Source organism: Callorhinus ursinus, unplaced genomic scaffold (genome assembly GCF_003265705.2).
Source record: "Callorhinus ursinus isolate GAN/ISIS: 27379988/994484 unplaced genomic scaffold, GSC_fseal_2.0 scaffold39, whole genome shotgun sequence".
Lineage (NCBI taxonomy): Eukaryota > Metazoa > Chordata > Mammalia > Carnivora > Otariidae > Callorhinus > Callorhinus ursinus.
In genome coordinates this window covers 17,884,834-17,898,398 of record NW_027397101.1, presented here as the reverse complement: position 1 = coordinate 17,898,398, position 13,565 = coordinate 17,884,834, and the positions used below count along the sequence as shown (strand labels likewise).

General features: G+C 41.0%; 1 protein-coding gene across 6 annotated transcripts in view; it reads left to right on the top strand.

Moving 5' to 3' along the window:
* The first annotated feature begins 3,727 nt into the window (after nt 1-3,727).
* PSIP1 (PC4 and SRSF1 interacting protein 1) overlaps nt 3,728-13,565 on the top strand; it is a 39,839-nt gene continuing 30,001 nt past the window's right edge. For 3 of the 6 annotated variants that reach the window (XM_025887849.2, XM_025887850.2, XM_073880831.1), the window contains exons 1-3: nt 3,729-3,887; nt 4,423-4,636; nt 7,964-8,040. In XM_025887849.2, coding sequence (XP_025743634.1) covers nt 4,565-4,636; nt 7,964-8,040 — 149 coding nt within the window. In that variant the 5' untranslated portion in view covers nt 3,729-3,887; nt 4,423-4,564. Of the gene's footprint in view, nt 3,888-4,422; nt 4,637-7,963; nt 8,041-9,387; nt 9,512-13,565 lie in introns of those variants that run through there. The other 3 variants (XM_073880830.1, XM_073880829.1, XM_073880828.1) reach the window with 3 other exon arrangements.

Below are 13,565 nucleotides of genomic sequence, written 5' to 3'. Positions count from 1 at the left end.
GATTATCATTACTTAATTTCGGGGATATATACCAAATCTCATTTAGAAAGATTTCCATTAAAACTGTTGAATGTATTTTAGTCAATAAAGCATGTCAGTGCTTTTAAAGGGTTAACCTTTAAGTACACGAAGAATTCACAAAGTCAAAACAAAAACAAATGTCTTTTAAAGTGTCTTTTTATCTGTTTTCTCAGACTAAGGGACTAGGGAGTTTTCCACTTGCCCCTTCCTCTTACTCAACAAGTATTTATTGAGAAAAAAAATTTTATTTAGTGCCCGCTAAACGCTGGGCCCTGATGACTAAGATTGTGCCTATTTCTTTTTTCTTTTTTTTTTTTTTGAGTTTTATTTATTCGTTTGAGAGAGAGAGAGAGAGAGCACACTAGCAGGGGGAGAGGTAGAGGGAGAGGGAGAAGCTGACTCCCAGCTGAGCCAGCCATGGGGCTCCATCCCAGGACCTGGAGATCATGACCTGAGCTGAAGGCAGACGCTCAACCATCTGAGCCACACAGGCGCCCACGGTGCCTATTTCTAAGCAGCTTAAATACTAGTCTGAAGGACTGTAAATGAGAAATTATGCCACAGTAAGATGAGGTCGGAAACCTTTCCGGGGGTGATTTTGGGGTTGAATCTCTTAAAACTGGGAGTTAAATAGAATGGGCTGATGGTAGGGAGACCAGCTGGGGAACGGGGTGGGGTAGAGGAAGGTCGTTAGGAAATGTGAAGCTGGAAATACTTTCAAGTCGAAAGACAGAAGGTGGAAGAGGGAGTTCTGGCTGCTTTTCTTTCCAGCATCTTTTTCTAATTATGAGCTCCTTGGTCTCAGGCACTGCTGGCCCGCTCCACCTAGAGGTGGTGTGGGACCACACCAAGGCACAAGAGAATTGAGAATTGACTGGCTGGCACATTGTCTTGGCCGCTTGACTAGATGTGTGATTTGGGGCAGGTTGCTGAACTTTTGTGAGCTTGTTTTCTCATCTGTAAAATGGGGATAGGAGCACCCTGATAAAATGAAAGACTGTGAATCAAGTTCCTTCCTGAATTCATTTAGATCTCCTTCCCCACCTCACCTCCCCGCTACCCCACCCCCTTGCTTCAGTTGTTTTGGAAATTGTATTCTTTCTCCTTACAACTTTCTCACTGCCCTTTAATCTCTATCTTGCTGTACTTTTCCTGGCTTCACCTCCCTAGGAAGACGGAGTACGGGGGCGGGGTGCATGAAGCCCGGCTGGAGAGGGGAACAGGCTCTCCATAGTTCAGAAAAGCTCTCCAAGAGGCTCTGCTGAGTGCAACCCTCCCTCCTCCCTCACCACTCCCCCTTTTCCTCCCATTCCGAACTGCTGCTCCCAGGGATCCTGGGCTTTTGTTCTCTGGAGGCTTAAACTACCACCTGTTTTGCCCTGACTTACTGTTTTCAAGGGTTTGTCTATAGACTAACACAAAATGAAATTGCCAAACTTAAAGACACCAAGAGCTAAGTTTGTACTTTTTATTTTTGACATTAACACGGAAACAACAATGCTTTTCCATTTTCCCTCTATTTTCATCTTTTCTGAGGCCCACCCCCCCACTCACAGAAACCACTCCTTTTTTATTTGTTCTGTCATTTAGCACTAATACAATGTTATCTTTTAATATTAATTATAATTTATCTATCATGTGTGTTTTCCCTACTTGGTTTAATGTTCCTGTCGCATCCTCCATAGCAAAAGTCTCTCTAAGTTGAATCTGCATAAGAATCACCTGGGGGTCTTGTTAAAATGCAGATTATGATTTAGCAAGTCTGGGGAGATACAGCTCATGCTGCTGGGCCCTGGACCATACTTGGAATTGCAAAGCCTTTAAAGGCTTAGAACAAAGGAGGTGTGTAAGAAATGGTAGCTGGATGATGCTTTGGTCTCTCCTACTCAGTGTCTTGGAATTTTCTTCAGTACATCTTTCTCCACTTTTCCTGTGCACCATCTATGGCTAACGCCTGGTAATCATTCTTTTGTATACTTAGTTGTTCACTTTCTTGCCTTTTTCAGTCACCAGTCTCATCTAGAAATGGGTCACTTTGGGAGTACAACAGTAACCTCCAACCTCTTTCTATTGTCACCTACTTTGTAGCAAGCAAGAATAACTTTTTAAAGAATCATCTTTACTTTCTTGCTCAGCAACCTTTAGTAGCTCCCTAGCATACATTATATCAAATTCATTCAGGATGAGAGGCTTCAAGACCTCTCTCTAACCTTTCCCTCTTCATTGCCAATTTCTCTTTTTGCAACACTTGGAACCCTCAGCCTGTTGCTGAGGTATGATTTAGTCTCTTGAAATTCCCTGCAGGACAATTTGCATTGGGGATGTCTTCATTCCTTTTAAGGAAGTATCTCTTTCAAAGTATTCTTCTCAATTTTTACCTACTTTAATAAAGCTTTCCCTGACTTATTCCCAGTTGTGAGTTCTTCATTTAAAGGAGGATGCGCTACATACCATTCTTTATATATATATTTTTAAGCTTTTTCATATTTTCATTCTGTTTCTAGACAGGAAGTATTTATGCTTTTTGTTCATGGTTGTATCCCCAGCACTTAAAAATGCTTGACACACAGTAGGTACTTTTTGGGGGGATTCAGTAAAGCATGAAACAAAACTTAAGATTAATTTTTATTAATTTTCGAAATGCCTTTTTATTTACTACATGTATTGGGAACCTGGGTGAATGTTAATGGTTAAGTAAAATTAGACAATTCTAGTAACATAGTTCAGGCACAATAAAAATATTACAGTACCAATTCATATTAGAAAGCTGGGCATGTTACTACCAACGTCTTAAAAATCGTATTAGCTGAAGGATCAAAAAATAAAATAATTTTAGAAATCCCTTGAAGAGTATTTTAAGAGACAAAACATGTGAGGTTTAGCAACACTTTTACACTTGACCACCACCCAGCTACAATTCCACCAAAGAAATACAATTTAGATGCAGCTAAAATTTAGTCCGGGCCCAAACCCACATCCTATCTGAAAGACTTATGCTTTCCTGTTATTGTTTTTTTTCCCTTCACATTTTGCATTCGTTAGGACTGCAGTTTTAATAGTCCTTGGTGCTTCAAATTTAAAAGAAAAGAAATAGGGCTTTCTCGTATTACAATTTCAAGGAAAAGGCCCATTCAGCGAGGTGTAAGAGGCCTACAAGCTGCACACCCTGCAACAGCCTCATGCTCCGATTTCATCTATGGGTTTTTGTACAGTTCTTTTTTGGATGGATGGTGCAAACCGCGCAAGTGCAGCATTAAAGCCTCCCCACCCTGGGAAACGATGCAAGAACATGCAGCTTAGGCTGCCAGGTTCTCCCCAACACACAGCCAAGGGCTGGAGGCCCGGATACCCGCCCCCAAACCCCGTCCACAACAATCGTTTCCTCCCTCCCCGCCTTTTACATACAGTACACATACAAATACACACACGCAGAGTAGCCAGCAGGGGCGGGCCGGGCCCGACCACTCTGCAAACCGCAGGGGGGAGCCGCCGCAGGCCGAGCTTTTTTCGCCCACTCCTTTGTTCCTTTACCCCAGTATCTCTCTGCACTTGGCTGTAACCGCTGGGCAAAAGCCAACTTGGAGATCTAGCGGCTTCTGAAGTTCCGCTTCCGAGCCACACACCTCAGGCCGGTGCTGCGTTGCCCCCCTCCCTCGGCCAGCAGTTGGTCCCGCCCCAGTGCTAGCGGGCGCCGAGCGGGAGCCGCGCGGGAGCAGCGCAGCGACGGCGGCGGCAGCGGCGGCGGCGGTTGCCATTCGGAGCCGTTGAGACGTCTCTGCGGCAGCTGGTGGCGCAGGTGGCTTGCGTGGACGCGGGCAGAGGCGGCCGGCCCGCCACCGCAGCCTCAGCGCCCGCGGCCCCGGCAGGTGAGCGGGTGGCGGGGACTCGCCCCGCCCCCCCCCCCCCAGTGGCCTCGCTCCTGGCTCTAGCGTGGAAGTGGCCGCGGCCCGCCCGGGAGCCGAGGGGCGGCCCGGGGCTGCGACCGTCGGGAAGCAGGTTGGGGGAGATGTTGGGTGTTGATGGGAGGGGGACATTCCCCTTTTCCTATGCCATCTTTTTTCCCTCTCCCCAGACCCCCTCCCTCTTGGGGCTTAAGCCCGGAGAAAAAAGCCAGAGGAAAGATGGGGCGGGAGAAAGGGGAATTGGGGGCTGAGAAGCATCTCAGCCTCAGGTGGTGGCGTCTTTTCGGTCGTCGAGCGGTGAAGCTGCCGAAGCCTGGAAGGGTAGCTCCTGGGCTGCGGAGGCCGCGCACTCGCGGGGGAGGAGCGGGAGGCGGCTCTCCCCTCACTCTCCCACCCCCACCCCTCCCCGGCCCTCCCCTCCCCCTCCCCCGGGCCTCCCCGTGGGGCCCCTCCCTTCGGGTTTCTGAGCATTAACCGCCCTCGGTGCTCTCCCTCGCAGGCGCGTCGGGACGCCCGGAGGCATCTTCCCCCTCCCGCCGCCCCGGGAGCCTCGGCTCCCGTCCGGCCTCTGGCATCCCCTCGCCGTCCGCACCGCCGCGCCTCCTCCCTGGGCTTCGGACCCCCGGCCTCGCCCCCGAAACATGACTCGCGATTTCAAACCTGGAGACCTCATCTTCGCCAAGATGAAAGGTTATCCTCATTGGCCAGCTCGAGTAAGTGATTTTAGCCTTCGCATTTAGCGGTGCTACCTTCCTCAGGGGCCTACTTACCCTTTCTCTTAATTTTGTTCTCGGGTCCTTTTCCCCCCTTGCTTTCGTTTGGTCTCATTTGTAGCCTTTCGTTTTAGCCTTTTGCCCAGGAAGCTCCCGTGGAATTGTAAAAATCCAGGTGTTTCTACTTAAGCGATTCCCTATGGGTTTGTTTTTGACAGACTTGGGCAGGTTTTCTTAATAGGAAATATTTAAATGTGATGCCAGTTAATAATGTTCCATTGTAGGTGAAAATAATCAAGGTGGGATTTTATGTTTACCGTTTAATGAAACATTGACTTTTTAAAAATTTTAAGTAAAAGGCAGAGTATCGGAGTTTATGCACAGTCTTGGACGTCAGAGATGTGATTAAATTGGTTTCATAGGGATTTTTTGTTTTGTAGTTGATGAGGCCTTGTGGATTTGCTTGTTTAATACAGAGATTCAGGACTGGATATTTTTGAAAATTTTACAATAAGTTTTTTGTAAATTTATTTTCACGTTTGTATTCGTGAAGTTTGCCTTATGACCTTGAAGAAGTTGTTTTACCTCTTTGTTTCCCATAGGCAAAAGATCAGTAGACCCAGATTCCTAGGTTCACATCTAGTGGTACAGAGAGGTAATTAAAGCCCAGGATTTTTGTGACATTTAACAATTGAGACTAATACCTAAACGCCATTTTCAGAAAAAGAGGTCTTTTTGTTAGCTTATGGTAGGACTCAGGTTCTAAGATCACGATAGAACCAAAAAACTGTTGAGATCCATTAGATTAGAATGCTCAAGATCTTTTTTAAATATAAATTCTAGAGTTGTAATTTCCACCAATTTACTCTTCTTTAAGGAGTGTATTTCTTAAAGACAATTAAAACCTGTATTTTTAATTATGTCAGCTGGGAGAAAACATAGCCATTGGTTACAGAGACTCATGTAGCGTGTTTGCTGAGTGCTGTGCAAGTATAAAATGTTTACTGTTCTCTTGATTTTTCCTGTCCAGTTCTTGCTTACAGGTTTCCTTCCTAAACCTGGAAAGAATTTACCCCCCAGTCTATCAAGTCTACCTTTTCACCGAAGTCTTATCTTGAACAATCCTTACTCTTAATTCTTATCTATATATTTGACATTCTATTTCCTTTGTGATAACATTTTAACTCTTAGGTTCATGCTTTGATTTACAAATAGATTATAAGGGTTTTTTGTTTGTTTTTTTTAGATTGTAAGCTTCTTGAGGGCAATAGACAAACTGAATTTCTTCATGTCTCCCACAGCCCTTAGTATGTAATCATGTACTTATACAACACGATTTCTTGTTTGAATAGAGGAGAGGGAAACTGGGCAGGTTTAAGGCCCCTCCAGGATACTTTTTTTCATGGTTTTAACATCCTTATTTATTTTGAGTTGTTATAAAATTTGAGGTTATGGGGTATATCTGTATTCACATTTTGGTGCTACACTACAGTTAAAATCCAAATGAAAACGTTTAAAAAGTTACCTACTTTTCTTACAAATTGTCCTCTTAACATGCTTTATTGTGTTAGGTGATTAAGAGATGATACTGCAAGCAGAGTAAGTAGCCTTAGGAGGGCCAGAGTATTTTCCTTCTTTAATAAGTTCTATATTCAACAAGGTCACTCGGAATGGGAACTTTTTGTCTCTTTTCTCCTTTTTTTCTTTAGAAGCAGCTGAATTTGGTTTGATAGTCTCTGTCCGAGAATTATATTCCTTTTTCTCTCTTCTGTAATTTTAACAAGTTATGTCTTTGCTTGAGAGATTAGGGTATTTATTATCATCTGTGAAGATGACAGTTGTCCGTATTTTGATTTTAATGTTTTCTGTCTATATTTCAAACTTCCTTAATTTTAAGTTTTGTATGTTCTTGGAATCCTCTATCAGGATAATTGTTTTTACAGTCAACTTTTTAAAAATTGCCTAAGACTTATTAAACTCCGTAGGTGCTCCACATTTAAAACTGTTTGCAGGCAGGGTGTCTGGGTGGCTCAGTCGGTTAAGCGACTGCCTTCAGCTCAGGTCATGATCCTGGAGTCCCGGGATTGAGTCCCACATCGGGCTCCCTGCTCAGCGGGGAGTCTGCTTCTCCCTCTGACCCTCTTCCCTCTCGTGCTCTCTATCTCTCATTCTCTCTCTGTCAAATAAATAAATAAAATCTTTAAAAGAACAAAAAACAAAAAAAAAAACTGTTTGCCAGCAGAAAGAAGCATACGAACTGGGTTGACAGAAAATATCCCTTAAGGGCCCTAAGGATTTTCACAGTTCTTGGGGCCTTCTCATGAGGTTGAAATGACCAGTATAATGATGGTATAGGTGAGGAAATTAAAGTCCCTAAGAGTGTTAGGTGATAATGATTCTGTTGATGTCTGAAACCTTCAGACTGAGAAACAGTCAAATCACTTTCACCGTCTTTTTTCAACATGGTAATGCATACAGAGCGTAGTAGGTCCTCAAATGGTCTGCTCCCTTCTTAACAGAGCTAATTGATTTTTTAAAATATCTTTGAAATTAGGCGGGTTATGATACAGAAATGTTATTATGAAGTAATGAAAAAATTGAAATGTTAAATTACTGCCTGATGGCTTTACCTTTGAGGTCTGCTTTTCCTTCATTGTTAAGAGAAAGTAACAGGTATTACAGATATGTTAGACATGATAGCACCTGATACTTCCTTCATTACTTAATTAGAATGATTGAAAAAGGAACAGAACTTCATCTGATTCCGCCATGTAGGTACATGATCTTTCTAGAACATGTGTTTCAAACTTTGAGAAATACTGCTTGAAACTTTCATTAATGTCTGCATTTACATTTCTCTGGTATTTGTGTAGGCTCCCTGCAGAAATATCAGTTAGGATTTTTGAACGGGTTCGGGCTCCCTTATCTGAAATGCTCGGGATCAGATATGTTTAAAAAATCAAAATTCGAGGTATACATACGGTATATATTTTGCTCCCGGTAGACTTCTAGAATGGCACATGGTAATCTAACAGAGTATTTTTGCAGAGAAGCATTAGTAGAAACACTGGTGGATAAAAGAAACAACAAAATAGCTTCAGTGTCAGTCCAGGTTTTGTCATCAGTTGAATTTTGAGAAATATTTTGGGTTTCAGAACTTCTTGGGTTTCAGAACTTCTTGGGTTTCAGAACTGGGATAGGGATTATGACCTATAGAACTGGTCTACTTTTATAAGATCCTTTTTGGATGTCTTGTTCTCACTTTATTCTGGTGTGTTGAGGTGTGTGTGATTTAAAAGATTTTAATTTTTCTGATCTTTCTTTTAGGTAGATGAAGTTCCTGATGGAGCTGTAAAACCACCCACAAACAAACTACCCATTTTCTTTTTTGGAACTCATGAGACGTAAGTCCTTTTAGCTCTAAAGGCAAATCAGAGTTAATTTCATAGGGTCATTGAGCATAAAATGAGAAGTAGAGACTACTTCAAAGAGAAAACATTAGAGTAATAATAGGAAACTTTTAAGATCTTTGAATTTTGGAAAAAGACTTCAAGTTTCCTTTTTAAAATTTATTTTTAGGGCAGAAAATTTAGACGCTGCAGGTTTAACTTTCACTGGAATAGATGTTTCCTTAATTATAAAAGGGGGATGTATATGGATCCCCTCAGCTACCAGAAGAATGACTCATAGATAAGTGTGTAAAGAAAGTTCTTAACAGGGCATTTGGTATTGATATTTAGTATAATAAATGCTTTTCATAAGGACAGCCTAGCGCCTTGTTTTCGGCTTTGGCGATATTAGCCACACAAATGGTATATTATGGGAAGAGAGAGAGAGAAGTCTGGATGGTTCTCTCTCGTGTGATTTATGTGGTCCTGAGAGCCCTTGGGACTACCCTGCTGCCCCTGGTGGATATGTGGGCAGAGGACCAATTTGGTAGAGCAAATTAATCTTTCAAAAATTGCAACCCAATATTGTTGAACTGGTACTTCTAGGTGCATAGGACTACTCCAAGGCCTATTTCACTGATTTGGTGTATGACATCCTACATACCTATAATTTAACAGTCTTAGAAGTACTATTTATGTAACTTTGCTGATTTTGGACTTGAAGTTTAAAATTTGCAATAATTTTGGTAGAGTAGGCTTGTTTACCTTGGACCAGGAGAAACAAAGTTGATACAGCTAATTAGAATTATGTGTTCCTAACAGTGTCTACAAAGGCAACAGTTGGTTTGATGTTAGCTATCCTATGAACTTTCACATAATTTCTTTTGACAGCTTTATTGAGATGAAGTTTACATCATAAAGTTTCACTTGTTTAAAGTATGTAATTCAGTGGGTTTTAGTACATTTATTTTCATATCCATTAGCAGTTATTCTCCATTCCCTCCTCCCAAGAATTGGACAACCACTCTGTAGATTTGCCAATTCCGGACGTGTCATATTAATGGTATTATACAGTGTTGCATAATTATTTTGTTAAATGCAGTTTTGAGTCTAGAATTGGATTGGCCTTCATAATTACTTTGAGTCGGGTTTAGGTATATCCTACACGTCAAAACTTAAGTTTTGTAAGAAATGATGTATTTCTGACTCAATAGGGTAATTATCATTTTAAAAATTCCCATTAAATTAATAGGAAAAGCTATCTTTTGATGAAAAATTTGTGTACTCGCTATTGGAGTAGCGGTTTACAAAGTGTGGTCCTAGGTCAAGCTGCACCAGCATCACATGGGAATTTTAGACATGCAAAGTCTTGGACTCCACCTCACAACTACTGAATCAGAAACTGGGGTGTGGGGCCCAGCAATCTGTTTTAACAAGCCTTCCAGATGATTCTGATGCATGTGAAGTTTGGAAACACTGTAGTAATGTGAGTAGACGTTCCTTAGATTTTTTTCAGTTTTGTAAGTTTAGGATTCTTTAAAAGTGATTTTTCTGATATGGGACAGATTTTACATACTTTCATATGTGGCCTTATAGCTTCCGAGAACACATAGTTTATATTATGTATAGAGGAATGACTATACCTTCCCCTAGCATTTGAAAATGAAGATTTTTATGTTGTAAATATCTGTAAATTTTAAAACAACACCAAATAACCAAACTTTCATTAAGCATTGTTTGGTTAATAACAAAATAACAATTATTGAATGATTGGTGAAGACAATGAATTAATATTTAAAAAATTGGAATATGTTCAAGGATTTAGAATATAACTTTAAAATTAAGCCAATATTAAATTTTCATTTCAGCATCTGACGTTCTGTGCTTTAGTGTTGTCATAAGTATACCATTTATCTTCAAAAAGGCAGTGCTGCTGTATCTCCATTGGTCTGGTGACTTGACTTTTTTTGTATTTAAGGTTAATTTTTAGAAACTAGGTCTCTGATGATTTGCCTTGGTACCCCCTTCCCCCCCTGCCAAATTGGGATGGTGTTTATTGGGAGCCTTTCAGTGTGGATTTTGCATAAATGGGAGATTATTCTAACAGCCTATAGTTAGGGATATGGGAAAGGAAGAACATGGGAGAAGAAAGGGCAATTTGGAAAACTATACTTATTCATAACTGATTTATAGAGTAAAATTTTTTTAAAGATATTTTTTAAATGTGAATTTAGTGCAGAACTTTTTTGGAGCTTGCTTCATTCTTGCCCTGACCTAGAAACTTTGGTTTTTCTTAGCATTTTATGACATTCACAGTAAATTCATCTAGCAGTCAAATTTTGAATATTAGACAACAGTGAGCCCTTATGTATACCAACTGTGACCATCTGCTAGGTATCTTAAAACTAACGTTCAAGACAGATTCTTAGTAAACGAGACTGACAAGGACCCAGTGCTTTGCTGGAGCCAAGTCGTGGTGTTATCTTTGATTACATATTATAGTCTTTTCCCTTCCTCCCCACTAGCAGTCAGCCTGCAAGTTTTATTCTTTTTAGAGTGCATTATGATCTTTCCACTCTTCTCTGTCTCCTCTACTACAACTTCAGCCCATATGGTGTCCTAACCTGGGCACCTGGGTGGCTCAGTCAGTTAAGCGTCTGCCTTCACCTCAGGTCGTGATCCCAGAGTCCTAGGATGAGTTCCCCCATCGGGCTCCCTGCCCAGAGGGGAGTCTGCTGCTCTCTCTCCTCTGCCCCTCCCTGCTCCTCGTGCCCTCACTCTCTAATAAATAAATTAAATAAATAAAATCTTTTTTAAAAAAGTGTCCTAACCCTATCTTGGTTTCAGTTTGCATTCTTCGTATATAGTCAAAGTGATCTTCATATCCTAGTCAGAACATATCATTTCCCTGTCCAGAAATCTTTAGTGGCTTCCTAATTAACATTACCAACAAACAGGACCCCCAAAATTTATCTATAAATGCTGTTTATTAAGAACTGTATGAATTAGCCTATGCTTACCTCTCCAACCTCATCACATTTTTTTCACTGTTACATAAATCTACTTTTTCTTGTCTTAGGTCCTTCCTTATTTTTTTCTTTGTTGGGAAACGCCCTCAGATTTTCAAAGTCATTTAGATCTTAGCTCATGTCCTCTTTTTCATACTTATTTTCTTCATCGCTATGATGACTGAAATTTTTTTTTCTTTCACCCCCAAGTGAAGAGCTTGGAGACCAGGGACCTTTGTCTATCTTGTTTGTCATCATTTACATAAGTGCCTGGTGCATAGTAGCTGTTAAATAAATATTTGGTGATTGAAAGTGTACGCCCTAGATAAAATCATTTGTTGATGATGAATTTGTTGTCCATTAACCAACATTTATATAGTGTTTTAAGACAACTAGATCAGAAGACCGTTTATGAATTCTGACTGCCATTTATTTGCTACATGACCCTGGATAGGTTACTTAGCCTTGTGTCCTTATTTGTAAAATGGGAATAATTTACCTCAGAATTTTGGGGTATAAACAACATACTACATGAAAAATGCTTAGAACGGTGCTTCGCATGTATTAATAAACATCAGCTACTAAAGATAATGTTATATTATTTTTCAAAGACAAATTAATACAAGTGTTAAATTGTTTGAAATGCAGCTTGAAGATTTGCTGATTGCTATTGCTTACTGAGGAAATACTCTCACAGGTCTCTCTCTAAAGTCTAGAAAATTTAAATGAAGATGTTACTTTGTTGAATTTATCTCCTTAACTGATTTTTGTCTTAATACAAAGAGGTTGGAGGCCCAGTTCTAGGAACTTCAAAAGTATCCATCACAGGCTGTTTTAAAACCAGCCTGATACATAGTTTTAGGAGTGAAGATGAATGGGGAGGTGGCAGTTTTTTGTATAACCTGTCCACAAGAAAGGAATAAAGAAATGAAATCATAGATGGGATTTTATTGTCTTCACTTGTTCTTCTATACAGCTTCTGTACTCTAGCCATAATTGCATGTGTTGGTGTGGAACTTTATACAGTATAGTTTCTCATAAGCCTTATACTGTTTATTCATCTCTATACCAGCAGGCTCATGGCACATAGTAGATATATAGTCAGTTGTCTCTTGAATTGTTTGCTGTTAGAAAGAATGCATGTTGGGACGCTTGGGTGGCTCAGTCAGTTGAGCGTCTGCCTTCAGCTCAGGTCATGATCCCAGGGTCCTGGGATCGAGCCCTGCATCAGGCTCCCTGCTCCTCCTCCTGCCTGCTCTGCTTGCTCTGCCTACCACTCCCCCTGCTTGTGCTTGCTCTCTCTCTCTGACAAATAATAAAATCTTAAAAAAAAAAAAATAAGGAATGCATGTTGTTATAAAACCTAGTTATAGGGGCGCCTGGGTAGCTCAGTGGTTAAGCATCTGCCTTTGGCTCAGGTCATGGTCCCAGGGCCTTGGGACCGAGCCCAGTGTCAGGCTCCCTGCTCAATGGGGAGCCTGCTTCTGCCTGCCGCTCTGCCTGCTTGTGCTCACTCGTGCGCTTGCTGCCAAAAAGATAAAATCTTAAAAAAATAAAACCTAGTTATGAAACAGTATATTTCATATTTTGTGATTTAATAATAACGGAGAAATGAAGCAGCAACTTAGAATCAGTGTTTTCGGAAATAGAGCTGTTCAGTAGTACTACTTGGCAACAGTTAAACAAGTTTTGAGCTTTGTATGTTGAGCTCTTGATAAGTTTTCCCAGTTTTTACATATGACTTCTGCTTTGCCTTAAAGGGCGAGAACCCCAGGTGTGTGATAATTGAGCTTTGGTGAGGGATACATCTGGTGACCCTTGAACAACATGGGTTTGAACTGCGCAAGTCTGTTTATGCGGACTTTTTACAGTACTGTAAATATATTTTTTCTTCTTTATGATTTTTTTAACTAAGATTTCATTTTTCCTAACTTTATTGTAAGAATATAGTATATAATACATGTAACATAAAATATGTGTTTCTGGTCAACAGTAGGCTATTAGTAAAGTTTAGGGGGAGACGAAGTTACGCATTTTTGACCATATGGGGAGTCAGCACCCCAAACCCCCACCTTGTTCAAGGGCCAACTGTTAATGATTTGCTATTTTATTTATTTGACAGCAAGAGAGGGAGCACAAGCAGGGGGAGTGGGAGAGGGAGAGGCAGGCTCCCCGCTCAGCAGGGACCCCGATGTGGGGCTCAATCCCAGGACCCTGGGATCATGACCTGAGCCAAAGGCAGACGCTTAACGACTGAGCCACCCAGGCACCCCGATTTGCTATTTTCTTAGGACATTTTACATTAGCCTTGATTCTTAAGGGCGAGGACATTGGTATTTAAAGTCAGAGTTGACAGATACAGGGATATGGTATCAGTATTTTAGTAGGGATTTCAGAGACTGTATTGCAGTGAATAAAGGAAACTCTGAAACCCTCTTAACGAGTACTGTACAAAGTTGAGGCTCTGCTGTTTAATAGCTAGATGACCTTGCTTGAATGAGTTAATCCTTCTGGGCTTCAGTTTTCTAATCT